This window comes from Medicago truncatula, chromosome 5, assembly GCF_003473485.1.
Source record: "Medicago truncatula cultivar Jemalong A17 chromosome 5, MtrunA17r5.0-ANR, whole genome shotgun sequence".
NCBI lineage: Eukaryota > Viridiplantae > Streptophyta > Magnoliopsida > Fabales > Fabaceae > Medicago > Medicago truncatula.
The window spans coordinates 39718597-39738184 of NC_053046.1; the positions used below are offsets into that span (position 1 = coordinate 39718597).

Sequence of the window (19588 nt, forward strand, 5' to 3'; positions counted from 1 at the left end):
TAATCAAATCTAAAATTTTAAAATTAATTACATCAATAAACTTTGAATTTTGTGATATACAAAGTGTTTAAGAGTGTATATTCTTGTTTGTATCAATTTTTAAAGGCTTAAGTTCCTGTATATATTATTTCACGTCCAAAATATTTAAGATGGCTCCTCTACACACGTGTAATGTAAAATAGTAAGTATATATATATATCATCATCCAATAGCAATTGTGTATTCAATCAAATCACCTCTCTACATCCTACTTAAATCGTATTACGTAGAGATATTCTGAAATATTATGGCAATTTTAAACATTTTAAATTGTCAATGTAAAAAAAAACTATCTATTTATTACTAGAATATCTTTTTCTCTTATTTTAAGTTCATGGTTTATTTTATTTTGATTGAATCTAACGGTATCATCTTCTACTCTTTTTTTTACAAGAACAGTATCATCTTAATAGATATAATCTTATTTGAGATTGATAAAACACCTCTTAGAGTTATTATTTTTATGAAAGAAAAGTTAGATTAGTTTTTTTTTTTACTAAAATGAAATTAGATCAGTCGACTCTTATGAGTTTTTCAAATTCATAGTAGACCTTAAGTTTAATTCTTAAAGAGCAATCACATAAGTATTTACAAATTTCCTTCAAAGAGATCATCATATTTATTCATGAGTAAAAGTTGAATTCATGAATCAACCTCTTACCAAATAAAATTTGTCTCTTAAAAAATGTATTTTTTATTCTAGGGAACTCTCAAATTATGAATCTCTTCCTAAAAAGTGTCATTATACATTTTTAGTTTTGGAACTGTCTGTACATATTTTATATACACATCTCCAAGAAATTTACTTTAATAGAAATTTACTTTAATTAACAGAAAAACTCTTACATAGGTCAATTAGTAAAGAAAAAATATTTTAGTAAAGAAAAAATTGTATACACGTTAAGAAAAATACTCACTCACAAAGAAAAATAGTTTGTCTAGACTAGTAAACATAGCTTAATTAGTAAGGACATTGCATTGTTATATGTAGAGGTCGAGGTTCGAATCTCAAACATCCCACTATTTCATTTTTAAAAGGTGAATTTTAATCACTAGACTACTTAACAAAAAAATAAAATAGTTCGTCCCATTTAATATTTTTAAAATAAAAAATATTTGTATTCAACTTGATATTTATTAATTATATTTTGTTTATATTTTAGATTTTTTAAAGAATCTAAATTAGCTCACCCAAACTGACGCTGAAGATAATCGGACACGAGACCTTGAGGAAGAACAAACTCCAAGGTCCCAAACCAATACGCCAACCGAAGTGGGTTTGTTTTTATTTTAGATTAATGTTGGATCATAGGAGGAGTTAAAGAGGATCAACCACATTGAATCAAGAGCAATAAGATATTTAGTTTATGGATTTTGTCACTTATATAATGGTCAACCTCCACTTTTCTTCATCCACATACACTTGTTGCTGTGGTAATCAACGGAACACGTCGCTTAAACATTTTGTTATTAAGACTTTTGACACAAGAAATTAGTGTAATACTTCAATGTAAATCCTCGTCATAGTATCTTGATGTAAATCAAACAAGTTGTCGTTGAACACTTTTTTTTTTAAGAAGTTGCTGAACACTTGCTTCAAATTATGGATGAATTTTAATATCCTGGCAGATAGAGTTATATGTCCAAGCACCAACTTTGTATCACTTAAACATTAATTAATTGCTGTTATTCACCCTATATATGGTAAATAAAACCTTTGTTTAAAGTTTGTCTAATGAGACAGTTAAATACCCTGATTTCTCAACAAGGTTGTAGTTTGAGAGTGTTGCGGTAATTGGTGCCTTGATACATGTAAAGGAGAATACTCAAATATTTAGGAGAGGTGGGTAAAGAATACTCAAACAACCTAAAGATACATTTAAGAATACTTAATATGGAGAGGCAAAATATGAATACTCATAGTGTCTAAAGAGACAAGGTCAAGAATACTCATTAGTGGATTAAGTTCTTTTCATGTAGAAGGCAAAATTACTATGTGGGGTGGACTAGACTAGCTATCAATCGTATAGTGAACTTGTATAAATACATCATGTGATTTCCTCTTCCCTTGCTCTCTTCACTTTCTTTGTACAAGTTATTTTTAGTTTAAATTCACGTTATGTTTAATGTGTCAAGTGAAGTTAAAAGATTTGATAAGAAAAAGTATATCTTTGTGAGAAAATGATTTTGAAGGAAGACGGTGGTTAAGATGAACGTATGTGAAATCGAAAAGATTTTAAAATGGTCAACACATTTGAGGCACACACCCTAGACCCCAGATGAGTAGTATATAATTTTTGTAGGTTTCTAATAACTAGAAACTTAACTATGACTATCTCAAACTAATGTCCAACGTGTGCCAATTTATTATCCTGAAAACGTTTGATTTCAACAAATAAACTCGACAAATCAGTATAGAGTTCAAGTTATATCCTTAATATGGTTCTTATCTGATAAAGTTTGAAGTTATAAGCACACAATTATGAAAAAGATACGTACGAACTATAAATGAAAAAGTAAAATAGAAAGAAAAATAAATGCGTGAAGTGTGCAAAATATGAATACTTGCAGTGCCTATCGAGATAGGGTCAAGAATACTCATTACTCAGTTAAGGGTGGATTGGACTAGCTATCACTTAGATACTGAACTAATATAAACATATCATGTGATTCTCTTTTCCCTTTCTCTCTTCTTACTTTGAACAAGTTTTTTTTTAGTTTAACTTCACGGTTTGTTTTTATGTACCAAATGAAGTTATAAAATTTGATAAAGAACTTCTTTTTGTCACCAAATGATTTTGAAGGAAGATTGTGGTTAAAATAAACATATGTAAGACAAAAAAGAAAAAGTCAACATAATTGAAACCCCAATTTTTTGTGTTTTTGAGCACATTCGCACACCAATTTACTAAGAATAATCAATCGTTTTAGACAGATTTGAGGTGGACACCCCTAAACCTAAAAGTGAATAGTATTTTTTTGGGTAGTTTCTGATAACTAGAAATTTGATATTGACCATCTCAAATGAATCTCCCATTGAGCATGTTTGACTTCAAAAAATGAACTTGACTAATCAATCTAGAATTTAAGTTAGATCCATATGAGGGTTTTAAGTTGACAGATTTAAAGTTACCAGCACACAATTATTAATCAAACAAATAGCTGAACTTAAACCAACAAAGTAAAAAGGAAGAAAAGAAAGAATATTAAAGTCACAAAGCGTGCAAAAGGAAAATATACACTAATATAGATAGGTTTGAGTTGGATACATCTTTCTTTCATTGTCACCAGTATAAAGTTATCTTCTGAGGACGAATGTGTTATATGTTTAGGTGTAGTTTTATCAAACAAAAATTTAATCATTTGCATGGAAATTGATTTTACAATTTATAGACAAGAAATAAACTAACTCATATGTTGCATGAATGTCATGTGTTTTCTAACTTCTCATGAGTCTTCTTCTGCAAGTTTCTTTGAACTTGAACCTTTGACACTAAGAAATGTTTAACTTCTTGGATACACTTCAAGTTGCAGATTTTAAAAGTTGGTAGCCTAAGGATATGTCGGTCCACAACCCCTAAACATAAACAATGTAAGGGTGAAATGCTTAAGATAATGAGTCAAGATATACAGTATATAACAGTTCATAGTCTTCGAAGCATGAGGTATGTAGGTGAGAGAAGTCTCATAGGTATGTATGCAAGTCCATCAACCCCCCAAATATAGGCCTTTAAGGGTGATATGATTAAAAGTGTGGACAGGCCAATTAATTATAAGAAATATAATGGTGACATATTGGTGTAAGTTGTCACTATATCAATCTTGGTAAAAGTTGGAATTTTTCGAGATATACTTTGTTGTATCAAATGTTCTTTAAAACATTGCGTTTATGGTTATCATAAGTTTTCACTCTTAAAATGCCACCACTTGATCTTGGAGCCTCTACTTATCTTATCCTTTTCGTTCTCCTCTTGACTCTTGCATCTATAATAGATACTCTATGTTGGATGGTCAAGTTCTCTCCAAGTATGATCTTACACTCCAAAAAAATCTTTCTGTCCAATTTTCTAATGAGAAAAAAATATATTTGAGGATATGTCACCACACTCTTGTATTTGATAAAATGATTATCTTTTTTTTTTAAATACATGTTAGTTATGATAAGATCAAAAGTCAGAAGAAAAAAAAAAACTAGGAGAGATTTTTTGTATTCACCTCTTTGGGGACATGTCACTCTCTATACATGAGGGATAATATTTGAGGACATGTCACCACACTCTTTGTATTCACCTCTTTGGGGGAATATCCCCTGTTTATACACTCTCTGCATGCCTATTTATAAATTTTTTGTTTTAATCTTTCTAAAAGTTTTATTAGATCCTTTAAAAAAAAAGGTTTTATTAGATTTTTAGTTCCTCAACAGTTTTCCATCAATATTTTTGATCAATACTTTTTATTCAACTCATGTCTCACTTTCATAGTTTTTAATAAAATTTCCAAAAATATGTAGAATATTTTGACAATTTTATTATCTCCCCCAAATTTATTTATTTATTTTAACGAAACACGAGTTAAATATGAATTTTTAAGGAAAAAACATAAAAATTCAACAAGAAAGACATTAAACCAAAATCTTTATAAAATCAACAATTTCATTTATAAGGATAAAAAAACACATTTAACTCTATAAATTAAATCTTTGGTTTTGCTCTATAAATTAAATCTAGAGTTAAATATGTTTTTGGTCTCTATAAATATGTCAACATTTCGTTTTAGTCATTATAAAAAATTTCTTCAACTTTTAGTCTTCCAAAAGTTTTTCATCTTCACTTTTGGTACATCCTTTAAAGTAAACTCATATGCAAAATTCATATTTTTAAATTTTTCATAAAAATTTATAATATTGTAAGAATCTCTAAAAAATATTAGAATTTTTAACATAACATAAATTAAATATGATTTTTTATATTTTTTGCGGTTAAAAATTCATATTTAATTACTGTTTTGTTGAAAAATTCTAATTTTTTTGATGATTTTTACAATATTCTACATAATTTCATTAAAAAATATAAAAATTAACTTAAAAATAAGAAAAAAAAATAATGATTTTCAATCTTATAAAGACTAAAAACATATTTCATCTATAAATCTAATGAAAAATTGTGAAAAGAAACAAATATTATTTTAAGATTGGTCAACAAGAAAAGACAAAAAGTGATAGCATAAGAGGGTCCTAGAAATAGAATAAACCGTTCGTGGAAGAAGAAAGAAACAACCAAACTCCTAAACAACAACAACAACAACATTAAAACCAAACCAAAATCCTTACAAAAATCTAAACCTTCCCTCTTCGTCTTCTTCAACGTGTTTCATTCTCCTTTTATAAAACCACAAGGTTTTGTCTTCACCTTCTTCTTCTTCACAACAACCAACATGAGAAAGAAACTAGATACTCGTTTCCCTGCTGTAAGTTCCCACCTTCCCTGTTTACCCTTTCGGTTATTTTCTTGTCCCTCGTTGAAAAGTTTATTTTTATTTATTTTTATTTTTTATTATTATTATTATTATTATTATTATTATCATTAGGTTTATTTTTGTTGGGGTTGGTTATTTTGATTATATGGATGATGGGTTTCTCTTGGTTTTTGAATTTATGTTTTTCATTCATGTTTCAATGTGTATACTTGCTTTATATTGATGCTTGAGATAGAAAACTCTGTTTTGGGGGGTTTTTTGGTTATGAAATCATTGATTTTGTTAATGAACTGGCTGCTATGAGTTATGATATATAGCGTAGCGGAATTTGAACAAATTGTTTTCTTGATATGCTATTTCGTACAAAGTGTTGTCAAACAGATGTGCTATTGCTATGTTGAGGAGGTGCATTTATGCAACTTGGGCTTAAGGGGTAGTTGTTTTTGGCTAATTCCCTTACTATGTACCCTAACGTTATTGTTTTGCTGATGAAATATTGTTTGAAGAACTACATGCTCATAGATATTGTTTTGGGTGAAATAAGATTTGTTTTTGGAAGAGAAATGAATGAGTCCTTTATTAAAATTTGACATGGTGCAACTTATTTAGTCAAAAAAAAATTCGACAAATTGTGCGGTCACGGTTCCTGATCAGTGCGTATTCAATCACGAGATCTTCTTTACCATAAATGTGCCTGACATGGGCATTTGCTTAGTACAATTTTGTTTGCATTTACATGTCTTTGTTTGGAAATATTTGTTTTCCTTATGAAGTACCTATATGCTTTCGGTTTCAAATACCAATAGCGGCATATGATATGTTGTCATAGGTTTGGCACCGCTTTTGGTCATGTTTTCTATATTGTAATTTGTAAACAGGGCCGTCATGCTGTGTACTTCGGTGAGAGGGAGCTATGATCAATGTTATCAATAGTGGATTGCAGAAAATAGCGGAATGCCAAAAATACGCAATGTGAAATAGCAGACAGTTTCGCGGGCAATTGTGTCGGACAGATGCCAGTTTTGTCCTTTTAATATTTTTTTTTACTAATAGGGAGAAATTTATCTTTTCAACATTCATTTTTTTGGCATCTGTTAGAAATCTGTTCGGGAACATGGTCTAAAGACTGATTAGTTTAAAAATGTACTTATCCAACTAGGAATTTGATTGTGTCGAAATGTGTAAAATATCATACCATTATTGAATTCTCACTTATTGTAGTAAACCAAATGACCGTTTATCTTCTTGATTTAGTTTTAGTCGTATTAATAGTGATTGCATAATTGATTATTGACAGGCTAGGATTAAGAAAATTATGCAAGCTGATGAAGATATAGGGAAGATTGCATTGGCTGTGCCTCTTCTAGTTTGTAAGTAGTCTTTCCTACATACCCTATTTTTTGTTTTTTGAAATATGATTTTTTTTGTACTGTGCTTTTGGAAGATTGTGTTGAGTTATCTCTTATTAATCATAATGTGTTTTCTATGTATTCACAGCAAAAGCACTAGAGCTATTTCTGCAAGATTTGTGTGATAGAACATACGAGATAACACTTGGGAGGGGAGCAAAGACCGTGAATGCTTTTCATTTGTAAGCAGAGTTTCTATTAGTTTATCTGTATTGCTTTTGGACCATGTTCTGTTTGTTCTAGTGTTTATATCGTCTTTCTTGGATCTAAAAGCCTAATTTACATGTCTTCTTGGATTTGCAGAAAACAGTGCATACAAACTTGTAATGTCTTTGATTTTCTGAAAGATACTGTGAGCAAAGTTCCCGATTTAGGCGGTTCTGCTGCAACTGGTGACGACCAAACTGTCACTAAGAGAAGGTTTGTGTTTGGTTACTGCTCCTGCTCCTATTTCTTGGGCGTGTTCTGTAATCTGTATACTGATTTGTATTTTGTATATTAGGAAAGTTTCTGAAGATGATGATGACGATGACAGCGACGAGGAGATCAAGAGAAGTAAAATGGTAATTTGAGTTTTTCTTGTATGATTAAACCTTTTGCTGAGTAATATTCCTGCCACCGCACACCACTTTGCATATTTGTTTTTTATGCAGTGTTGTCTATCACAGATTGAAGAAGAAGAAAATAACGGCTTGTTGAAATTCCGTTACACTATAGGGCAATGTCGCTGTTATAGCTGTTATTTAACAACATTTTGTACTAAATCCGATATTGCAGAACAATCACAGTTCGTGCATATTCCACTATATTATAGCTCTATAGCCATATTCCACTATGTTATAGCTCTATAGCCACTATTTGACAGCATTTTTTACGACGTCAATAACCAAAAAATTCATTTAAGAGATTATGGAAGTTCGCTAATGGCTTGTGAATGCAAATGCATTTTCTGCAATTTATGGCATTTAATAGCTACCAACTGATTGTTTTTTTTTTTTTTGGAGTAAAATAGCTATCAACGGATGTTAAATGCTAGTCTAATGAGTTTTTTTTTCCCTTTGAACAGCGAGAACCTGCGCATACCAGTGGAAGGGGTAGGGGTAGAGGTAGGGGTCGTGGCCGTGGCCGTGGAAGTAAAACCGTAGATCAAGAGATCAATTCACATGTCAAGTTTGAAGATGATTGTGAAGCATCGAAGCAAAATGGTAACCACACTCAAAATAATGAAAGCCCGGAAATTGTGCGAGAGTCCGATGAAGTTAAATTGAGTTCACCAGTCAGAGAACCTGAGGAAGTTAAACATTGTTCACCGGTCAGAAAACCAGCTGAAGTGGTCGTTCGAAATTTTGATTTAAATCTGAATCCGGATCCGGATGACGACATGGATGTAATATCCACACCAACTCCTATCCCAACTGGTTCATCTTCAAAATCAGTTTCAGAAGAGAAGATGAAATCAATTTCAGAAGAGAAGATTGAGGAATACCCTGGATGGTCCTTGTCTGATATGGAAAAAATGGCTATTGATCCCTTACAACTAGCCAACTTAAGTAAAAGGATTGATGAAGATATAGAAGATTATGATGAAGAAGTGTAGATAAACTTGCTTTAGCATGTTTATAATTTCTCATATAGGTTAATCATTAGAAAGTTCTGATAGACAATTAGAATAGATTTTTTAGGAGCTAACAAGTAGTGTTAGACAAATCCTTATTGGTTAGGAGGCATTGAGTACTTTAGTCAGTACCTTCATTTAGAGGCTCAGTGGAAATATTATTCTATTTAGAAATAGTTGAATTTTAATTTTAGAAATTATAATTTTATGCATGTAGGTGTTGCCTATGGTAGGCATTCTATTCAAAATTTATGTGGTGCCTTCCTTAGGCAATGCCTTACACAAATATTTTTTTAGTAGAGAGGCGAAAAGACAAATAATCATCGAAACTCACACATTGAAACTCATACATAAGTGGAGGAGGGATCGGGGTTCCACCCTTAGTCATTGTGTTCGGTCTAACAATTTCGGCATTTTTGTTAGATATTTTCTTTATAACTTCATTATTCTACGATTATTTTTGTTTTGTTTGACAGAACCAATAATCACAGTTGTTCATCTAATTCTCAAGCTTTCACAAGATCATTAAACTTTTGACTATTTCCATATTTTGTTTTATTTGCATTGGCATATGCTTGGAAAATATTTAGGAATCAAAGATAAATGTAAACATGAAAATTGGCGAGACTATCATTGCGTATACGTTAGATACATTAGGGAATAAGCACCTAAGTCGTATATTTCATGTGCTTTTTTCTCTCAATTATACGTGATGTAACACATCCCATATGTCTGAAAATAGTGATCGCCGGGTCTATGTATGTATTATCATCGGCTTACGTCGTAGTCGTGGCTGACGCTAATTCCTCAATTTAACCTATTTCCTTTCTTGGAATTCCATAGATAAATCCTTTCTTGGTCGCTGGAATATATCATGGACGGTGAGGGGAAAGAAGAAACGGCAGCTTTAGATGGTAAAGGAAGAAGAAGAGGAGTTAAAGCAGGAAATGAAAAGTCTGAAGGGAATTGAGGGAGATTTGGTCCCATGATTGGCAAATGCACACATTTTAATTATCATAACCATCATAACCTACAGACTCATCATCACACAATGGATATGATGGCTTCTTCTGATGAATTTGTAAAAGATCATTTTAATTGTGCGAATCGATCATTGTCTATAATAGACAATGATCTTATTCTTTAGCCACCTCTCACACTATTCTAGAAGACTTCTTCAATGCCCTAGACATTTTCAACGTTTCCTATTCAAATTTCAAAGGTTGTGTTTGAAAAAGTTTACTACTGAACACCTGTGTGTGGTGGGAAACTCATGCAAGGGCCATCTCTTGTTATACGACCAGCGCAGCCGTGATGCATAATTTCTTTTTAATCCACTCATGTCACGATAGAGGTGCATGACAACACCTGGGTTGATTCTTGCGATATTTATGTGACTGTCACAATTGGATTTAATGAAAAGAAAAGAAAAAAAAACCAAAATTTCTTAAAATTTCTTTTGGGCAATTCGTGGGTTAAACTTTGACTGTGGTTTCAAAAACCTGAAAAATTGTAAGAGGAGGTGAAAATTTATGAAAAAAGTTATTTGATAAAATTACACTCTCGTTCTTTGCAATGAATTTGAAATACATTCTCATCTTTTCTCATGTTAAAATCTCCATTCTCTCCCTTGTTAAACTTTTTAGCCCATTTTAATATAATCATATTTCAAATAACTGTATTTTTTTTATTTTTAATTCAAAGTATCGTTAACAACATATTATAAATTGTGAAATAAAATTAGATAAAATATAAGTAATAAAATTCTTTAAAAATTATTGACCAAATGATGAAAATTGATAAAAGAGGCCACTTAAAATTAAAATTTTATATCATAAAATAATAACATTAATAATAATAAAAAATATTTAAAGTTAAGGCTTAAATGCACTTTTGGCCCCATATGTTTGCCACCATAGTAATTTTGACCTCCTAACAAAAACAATGCAATTTTGACCCCATAATTTTTCCAACTATGCTGAGAAGCCGCCACGTGTCCCGAAAAAGGGGTCATAATCGCAATTTTTTTGTAAAGATAATGGGCCAAAAGAGCATATATCCCTAAACATGGCAAAATTAAGGGGTCAAAATTGCATTTTTTTTTTGTTAGGGGGCTAAAATTGCTACGGTGGCAAACATAGAGGGCCAAAAGTACATTTAAGCCTAAAGTTAATTTTCATTGATATTTGGAGCTCCTTCATTTTTTTATTTTTTTTATATCTGGAGTTATAAAGTAAGGAAAATTGATTTCTTAAATAGCTTGAAGTTTTTTTCCAAATAAACTGGTGACTTAAAGCTATTTGTTATTATAAAAATATTTATTTTATATTAAAACAAGTTAAAATATAATACATATTTAATTCTGAAAGAAGAGGAATATAATTCAAGCATACGACCATAAAAGAGATGAATATATTTTTTTTCTATATATTTAATTTTTAAGGAGGGGGTTGTATAGTATAACTTAGGGGAGGCGGGGATTGTATTTCAAACTTCTTTTTAGGAAGAAAAATGTAATTTACTCTATAAAAATTAAGCGGTTCTTTATTAAAAAAAAAATCATATATTTGCTATACACACACAATTTTATAGTTGATATATTGGTCAATGAAACGAAGAATACAGTAATAATATAACAGAAAAGAAGTCATGTATAAAATTATGTGCACATTTACAAGATGATTCAATTACACCGCACCATCGATTGAAGAGTCAAAATATCTTAACAGAACAAACTTTAGTGATTTGCAAGCAAACATCCTTGGAGTCGCATGGAATGTGAATGAGTAAAGGGTTATATGACAAAATCGATCAACCATTTAAAGTTCCAACAAATTTGACAAATGAGGGGTTGGTACAAACTTCCATTAATGGTTTAATGTGGATTAGTAGTTAAAAAATATTTTAAACTCCAATGACATTGTATTTTTTTTTTGAGTAATCAGACTTTGTCTCTTGATAGTAAGTGTTAGCGATCTTATTCATTTTTTACGATTGAAATTAAAATAACGACTTGATTAATAATATCAATTTGATTAAAACAATGAATAGTAAATATATAGCTTGTATTAAACCTACATGAATCAAGTCACAATCTTAGAATTTCCTAACATAAAAAAGGTAATGTAAAAATGAGGCGCAAAAAGTGATGGTTCTTCGAGGGAAGCAGCCTGTTATCCGCAACCACGGTCAGGAGCTGAAGGTTTTTACTGCTCCTTCGTGCCCACTTAGTGGGCGTAAGGGGGTTCCACCCTTTGGGTGCAACCGCATAAACAGTAATTGGCCTCCCATTATTGGTGGCACTCCAGCCTCGAAGAGGTACCCTCCTCCTGGAGTACAGAGACTATCTTCGTCTCACCACCAACTCTCAACCGTAAAGCGGGCAAGTCAGCAAGCCCTTCTGAGTCCCATCACCTTATTGCCCCCACTTGGGTTATAAGCTGCCGTTACACAGCTCGGCGAACATACATGCTTAATCAAACTTTATAAAGTTAATACTTATTTCCATTTTAGACTATGTGGGACTTTTCTGTTACAAAATATACACGATGTGGCAGGCACAACACAAATACCGGGATCAATATTAAAATATGTCGCTTTCAAACTTTATAAAGTTAAATTTATGACCTTTTTTGAACTAATGAACTCTTTAAGTTAAGTCCTACCTTGGATGTATCTATTGCCAATTATATTCTTTATGGTTGTAACTCTTATCACTTAGTATGTCTTCTGCTTGTGATCTTTTAGTATATTAGTGTATAATCAAATATCCCTTTTTATCATATAAATTCTATACTTTCAATGGCATGCATGATAACTTGGTGAAGCAATTTAATTTCATATCAGTGTGAGTATGTTGAATTCACTCTGGCATTAGCATACATTGAGCCATGATTAATTTCATATTTGATGCTGACAAATATATTCTTCCATTAAATTTTATTGTTTGGCCTTGGTCTTTTTACTTATATATTGATTATTTATGTATTTACTACTAAATATATTTTTCCATTTGGTTTGTCCTCTTCTACTTCTTTTTCTGTCTTTCTTATATGTACATTTTTTACTATGAGCCTTCTTCATTGTGATAATATATAGTAGCTGCGAACCTAAAGTGTGGGTTCTTTAAACAGGTTTATACTAAGAATGCTAGCTTCCTTTTTTGTCATTGTAAGTTTCCATTTTGTTCTTAAGCTCAATCAAATTTGACCCTCCTACCAAGCTATTATCTTCCGCAACATATTTTATGCAGGTTATAGATAAATACGATGTGTTCCCAAGATGGTCATAGCATTGGAGTACTGATTATGTAGATCCTAGCAACATTTATTTTTGTGAAAGAGTACGATTGAGGTTCTTGGTATACAATACAAGTCTATTTGATACTATGTAATTTAATAAATTTTAAATGGAAGAAATTCTTATTGGAATATTTTATTATTCAATTATTTAGCAATGTTATTATGTGAACAAATATCAATAATAAGAATACATGTTTTGGACTGATTTTTTCACTTACAATTATACCATTAAACAAGTTTGTCTATAGTAATTAGTGCAATAAAAAGAGCTGACAAACGGGTACAAAGTGTCTGTCGGAACACTAGTCTCTATAATGATTATATTATTTATTTATCAACTAGGAGACTTAATTGATTAGTGATCAAATAAATTTGGTTAATTAATTATTTGATTAATTCAAACCTATTATCGTTTATGAGATTCAAAATATGTTTTTTCGTATAGAGATTAAAATTATACCATGTCATTCAACTTGATTGGTAAAAAAGTGATGGTACAAAGGGTTTTCTAACCGGCATGTTATCCATTGCTATCTATGTGGGACTTCATCACGCAAATAACGGAACAATATTGTTTGTCATGTTTTCTACTTTCCCTTATTCTTTCTAAATTCTAACAACTTCTCCACGTTAATATCTCTACTTTGACCCAAAAATTGAAGCCATATCCTACCGTATCATTCAAAAAGCAAATAATATTGTTCCTATAAATGGGTGGTTTTTACTTAAATATTTGTATAGATGATCAGACTTGGTTTTTACTTACTAGTATGTATGCGATTTGCGACAACATGTTATCTGATACTTTTATGTAACTTCTATTACTTTATAAATTTCTTTATGATTTTCAGTTGGAGTTTTGTTGCACCCATATTTTTGATTGAAGACATGTTCAATATCCAACACTTGTAATTAGCTTAAAATATATCATTTTCTCAAAATTTTATCAATACTGACGTATTATATTAATGTCGTGTCTGTGTGTCATAGGTTGCAGTTTCATAAATCCGCATGATTTATGTGGGGCAAAGAGAATATCCAATTTGGAGATCATATATACAATTCGAAACTTTTTGGTTTAAGAACATGTCCTAGCTAGTATTGTTAAATAATTAATTAGTTATAAAATTGATTGCAAGCCATTTGAAAAAAACAAACAAGATTTGGATTCGATAAAATGTATTTCCCAAAAGGTCATGTGCTCTAACTCAATAGAAAAGTGAGACACACAAAATGATTCCTCCGCCAAGAGAACATCCAACCCCCTCCCATCTCCGCCATCCTCATAAAATCCCCCACACAACCGTCTTTAAGATTTGAAATAGTAAAAAGTCTTGGATATTTGCGATAAAATGGAGTATCTCCCTTCCACGACATCTTCCAAAAGCTTGCAGTCTTCCCTTAATAGTAATATATTATATGTCTTCAAAGTTGTATTTAGACATAAGCCAATATGAAAATTAGTTATTTAGATTGAAATTGAGATAAAAAGATGAAGATAGGTGATTTCGGATATAAAAAATCGACTCAAAACCACTCCATCAATAAAGTAAATGGAAGAGAAAACATAGAGAGAGAGAGAGAGAAAATTATGGCTGAGAAGGACAAATTAAAGAGAGAAAGAGTGCACCATTCATATTTATTAAAATAAGAAGAAAATGATGATTGTGAGTCGTTTTTTAACGACGATTTGAGTTATAAGGAAGATGAATATGAAGCTTTCATGCAACATTCACATTTTAAATTTTATTTTATGTATTTTAATTTTGAAAAATAGTTATGCTAACATTGTAAGTTGGTATTAGTGTGTTACGTCAATTAATTTTGCCACTCAGCTTAAACTTGTGGAAATATTGAAAGGAAGACTACAAAACTATAACAAATTTTTACGGGGGTCAATATCTTAAAAAAAAAAAAAAGGTCAAATATCGCTCAATAGTAATTTTGAGATGTCAAAAGAGAATAAAGTCCAACTTTAATTTATAGATAAAAAAAGTAAAAATTGGATTTTAACCTAATATCATTTATATATGATATTAGGGGTACTCGTTAACTTTAATTTACAAAATTCGTTTACTAACTATTATCATTTATCATTTTAGTTGAGTTGGAAGAATACATCAAATTAAAATTAAAACAAATATCCACTAATAAAATTTGCTATTCCTCTTTTTATTCAAGAATATATGTTAGTAATCCTAAAAAAATAATATAAATTTGTAAGAAAATAATTTATTGACAAGACCCATCACTAACTTGAACCTGTTAGAACATGAACTATGTTCTATTGCGTAACAAAAGGGCCAATTTGATAGAACAAGGTGGATATACCAATAGAACAAAGTGGATTTACCAATAGAACAAGGTGGATTGCTATGAATTTTGTAATCTCCTTAAGATTTGGAGTTTCACAATACAAAACCTTTTATAGGGACAAAATAGCACTTGGTTGTAGAACAAGCTATCCAACTAACTAACAAATTTCGATAGGATTCATCTTCAACCCCGAATTCATCTTCCCCACCGTCCCAAGCATCGAATAACAATCACCAATACACCGAATCAGCTTAGAAGTTTGAAGCTTTTTCAAACCAATTATCAACTGCGCAAACGAGTGCTCGTTAACAAGCTCCTTAAAACAAATCGATTTCAATGAAGATGACCCATTACCACAAACCGATTCAGCACCTTCCTCATAAACTCGTTCGTGACTCGACCAAGTCAACTCGTTCACAACAAAACTCCCTATCTTCTCTCTCTCTCAACCCAATCTTCGCCGTCGAACCGGCTCTGCCGTCAGACTGCCGCCGTCACAATCTTTACAACTGTCACCTTCTTCAACCAGATATAACTACATTGATTTGTCGTTGATGAAAAAAAGAAGGAAAAGTGGAAAACTGAGATTAAAAAAAAGGTAAAAGTGTAATTAATATGTTCATTTTAAGTGGGAATGTTGCTAAATTGTCCTTATTTGTATTGTATTTAAATTTAACTTTTTCATATTCCAAGGTAAATTAGTAGTATTAATTAGGGTTATGTCTGAAAAAATAATAATAAATGCATCTAGTAAATCATCTCGCTCTCACCATTTATCATTTGTGGAAAAAAATGAGGCGGTGTTTACTTCATTATCACGAAGCTTGGAAACACCGGTAGGTTTCACTTCAACAAAAGCTTGAGTGGAAATTTTGACATCAACCGAAGCCTTCAATCATATGTTTAACATCAACGAAAGCTTCAATGATAGCCGGTTTCAGCTCAACACCATCATCTACCATATTTTCAACCATCATTATATGTATTGAATAAAAAATAAAAAAATAAAAAATATAAATAACTTATGTAACAAGCCTAAGGAAGAAGAAAAAATTGATGCCAAAATTCAAATTCTGACCCCCTCTTTGTGAATTCATATTTGTAATATTCCCAGATTTGTCTATAATCGACATAAATGAAATTATACTTTGATTTTCAATTCTTTCTTCCATTTTTTTTTTTGTAGCAAATGAACTTTTTTTACATTTAGTATTTTGTCTATTGATTTAAGAAAACATTGTCAATGGATCCTAGCAAGACTACTGATACAAAAAGGATATCTATGTATACCCCTTCAATGAAAATATTGAAAAAATAATAAGATTTACGTATTAATCGAACAAATCTTCTTTGTCAGATTTGCAAAATATTTTTTTTGTAATTATAATCTTTTAGCATCATAAGTAGTTTTGTTCGAATTCAAATTGATCTCTGAAGTTAGAATCCCCTCTTCTTTTTCTTCTTTCATTGTTTCTATTTGTTTTATGATTGTCTTTGTTTTATCATCTACCACATTTTCAACCATCATTATATGTATCGAATAAAAAATAACAAGTAAAAAAATATAAATAACTTATGTAACAAGCCTAAGGAAAAAAAAACAAAATTGACGCCAAAATTCCAATTCTGACCCCCTCGCAATTGAGTCACATTGGACTTCTGTGTGACTTGTCTCACGTTGGACACTCAATGTGAGTTAACTCACGTCATGTTTAGGGCTCCAACATGACGAACACAACACAAAAACCAACAAAATGTAAAGAGCCATTATGATATTACCATAAATTTTTAAGTAATTAATTTGGATGTAAACAGAAATATATGGATGTGAATAGAAAAATTCTTATCATTTTAGTAGAGTTGGAAGAATACATCAAATTAAAATTGAAACAAACATCCATTGATAAAATTTGCTATTCCTCTTAATAGTCAAGAATATATATTGGTTATCCTAAAAAAAATTTGTAAGAAAATAACTTATTGACAAACCTTTTGCTCCTAAAAAAAAATAAAATTTGATGGTTCAAGGGTAGTTTTCTATCCTTATTATCCACTTACAAGTGCCAAAGCTCTCTTAGATTATAGGCGTCATAAGAGTCTTAACCACCCTATTGCAGATGTGATAGACATAACCCATAGCAGCTTACCTTAAGCCGTGTTCCAACAATTTTATGCCCTCACTTGAGTGACAAGCTGGCGTTAATAGCTCGGCGTTGATTTATGCTTAATCTAACTTTATAAAGGCCCATATATTTTATGTTCTGGTCTATGTGGGACATTTATAAACTCGTTGTCGTTATTATTTGTGATTATATCACACTATGATGACCTAAATATGTTGCAGTTCAAGCCATAATTCTTCAATCACAAACAAATATTGTTGTTATAGATGAAGACTATATAGTATTGGGTCGAAATACGAAGCTCCAAATGAGTGTTTGTATGACTGAAACATAACTATAAAACCTATCGTTGCATGCATGCATGTATATTTGGTAATCATTCAAAAACTGTCATTATATGTAGCTAGCTTATACTGATATATGAGTTTTTTTTTCAGCACTGATACAAATCTTTTGCTTAATATATAAAAATACTTAAATCTCAAATTCAAATACAATCTTGATTATTTCACAAATTATTTACAAACATTGATCAATTGACTTGGAAAATCTCCAACCTGAATAGATCACAATATCTATACCAGAAAAAGTAATAAACTAGACCATCAATAAGGCTTAATATATACTATTTGATATCATATACCTCCATGAAAGTTAAATACCTAGCTAAGTGCTAGATACAGAAGGAGCATCATCATTTTGGCTAATGAGCTTGAATTCCTGCACCTCCTTGAAGTTCAACCATGGCTTCTCTAAAATCTTGGCTTCATACACCTTTTGCTTCCCACCATCTTTTGTCTCCAAAGTAATGTCGTACAAGGTGCCAGAAACCACTTTTTTCTTTGCATTTAACACCCTCACAAACTCCAGAACTGCATTCTGCACATTCAATCAAGTCAAAACAGAGAAATATAATATCCAATTAATTTTAGTTAGATTAAATGTTATTAGTATTTTTAATTTGCATGTATATCTAACCACGTCTCATTATTATCTCTATACATATCTATTTCTTAAAGTTAATAAAATATAATTAGCCATAATATATATGCATTTAAGTTTGAATAAATAAGTTTAAAAAATATGATTTGTTTTTTATCAATATATATTTATAACCAAATGTTATAAATAACTTATTCATAATTTATCAGGGAGAAAATGTTAATTAGTAGCTAAATTGAACATGCACCTACTGCATATATATAACTCCTTCACGTGTTACAGCCCAAACCAGTTGGATACTCCTTCTAGACTAATACAATTAAATTAAATTTATATTAGTGTGTTTGAATTTGTTCTAAATTTACCATTTATTTACTGTTTATTTATAACAGAGATAAACACAAATCGATCATGAAATGACCCAATACGAAGAAAAAACGTACAAAATGAGATTAAAGTTTTAAAAATCACTTTATATTCTTGACTAAATTTTACAAAGGAAACTGTTCAAACAAAAAACATTATCAAGGAAACAAAATTGAAATGGTAAAAAAACCTGTTTGATGTTGTGTTCTTGAACAGCAAAGATAGCAAGGTTATCTATCTCAACACTGTTCTGTGTATATTCCACCTCAGTACTACCACCTAGAGCCGCCATTAATTTAATTTCTATCTTTGATGTGTATGTGTTTTTCCTCTATACTTCTTGATTGTGTTGTTGTTTTATAGAGTTGTAGAAAGAGTGATTAGTATTATTTAGATTAGTCAAGAATGGCGATTTGATATTTTATGATTGTTTAATATTATTGCTTACGTAACGTGTTAACATTTAGATGGATATTCTCTTTACGTTTTATCATGGATCATGGTCAACGATCATTTCATTGACTTGTTGTGCGGGAGTAACCAAGTTGATAATTATTATATCCTTGATTAGGATCAAATTTTCAATTCTTATCCTTCAATCTTGCTATCTTTTATATTTTAAACCACGTTAGAAAAAACTGAATGTTTGAAATCAAATATGGAAAAATATATTACTATAATATAACACCAAGTAAACTACTCTTATATTTGATTTCAAGTAAACCACTCTCATAATTCAAACTATGGATAATAACCAGCAAATCATTAACATTAATTTGATGCTAAAAGTATGGATGTTTAATTAGTTAATTAACTTTAGATGATTGCCGTTACTTATAGTAATCATTTAGAAATTCTAACATTAATATGCACGTGAATTAAATTCTAACATTAATTTGACGCTAAAAGTATGGATGGTTGATTAGTTTTTTTTTTTTTTTGTTGAAAGAAGATGGTTGATCAGTTTTTTTTTTTTTGGTTGCATGAGAAAAGATGGTTGAT

At 30.6% G+C, this 19588-nt stretch overlaps 2 protein-coding genes across 4 annotated transcripts; one reads left to right on the forward strand and one right to left on the reverse strand.

The window, feature by feature from the left end:
- Positions 1 to 5285: 5285 nt before the first annotated feature.
- On the forward strand, positions 5286 to 8834 carry LOC11424560 (dr1-associated corepressor). 3 transcript variants are annotated; one of them, XM_039834582.1, is made up of 7 exons: positions 5286 to 5505; positions 6393 to 6566; positions 6812 to 6884; positions 7012 to 7105; positions 7227 to 7343; positions 7426 to 7486; positions 7990 to 8834. In XM_039834582.1, the coding sequence occupies exons 3-7, from the start codon at positions 6830 to 6832 to the stop codon at positions 8518 to 8520; spliced, it is 858 nt and encodes a 285-aa protein (XP_039690516.1). In that variant the 5' UTR covers positions 5286 to 5505; positions 6393 to 6566; positions 6812 to 6829; the 3' UTR covers positions 8521 to 8834. The 3 variants fall into 3 exon arrangements, with proteins under 3 accessions (XP_039690516.1, XP_003617184.2, XP_013454332.1); XM_003617136.4 differs by having other exon boundaries at positions 6393 to 6884; XM_013598878.3 differs by lacking the exon at positions 6393 to 6566.
- An 8884-nt stretch (positions 8835 to 17718) lies between these two features.
- On the reverse strand, positions 17719 to 18942 carry LOC11420916 (cysteine proteinase inhibitor). Its single transcript, XM_003617137.3, has 2 exons — positions 18777 to 18942; positions 17719 to 18157 (listed from the first exon to the last, which is right to left on the reverse strand). The coding sequence occupies exons 1-2, from the start codon at positions 18876 to 18878 to the stop codon at positions 17945 to 17947; spliced, it is 315 nt and encodes a 104-aa protein (XP_003617185.1). The 5' UTR covers positions 18879 to 18942; the 3' UTR covers positions 17719 to 17944.
- Positions 18943 to 19588: the final 646 nt, after the last annotated feature.

Excerpts from the sequence above, each read along its gene's own strand:
- LOC11424560 (XM_013598878.3), top strand. The coding sequence starts at position 5,473 with ATGAGAAAGAAACTAGATACTCGTTTCCCTGCT. Across the intron at positions 6,885-7,011 it reads GGCTGTGCCTCTTCTAGTTT|CAAAAGCACTAGAGCTATTT; the intron begins GTAAGTAGTCTT and ends ATGTATTCACAG. Across the intron at positions 7,106-7,226 it reads ACCGTGAATGCTTTTCATTT|AAAACAGTGCATACAAACTT; the intron begins GTAAGCAGAGTT and ends TTGGATTTGCAG.
- LOC11420916 (XM_003617137.3), bottom strand. The coding sequence starts at position 18,878 with ATGGCGGCTCTAGGTGGTAGTACTGAGGTGGAATATACACAGAACAGT. Across the intron at positions 18,158-18,776 it reads AAGAACACAACATCAAACAG|AATGCAGTTCTGGAGTTTGT; the intron begins GTTTTTTTACCA and ends TTGAATGTGCAG.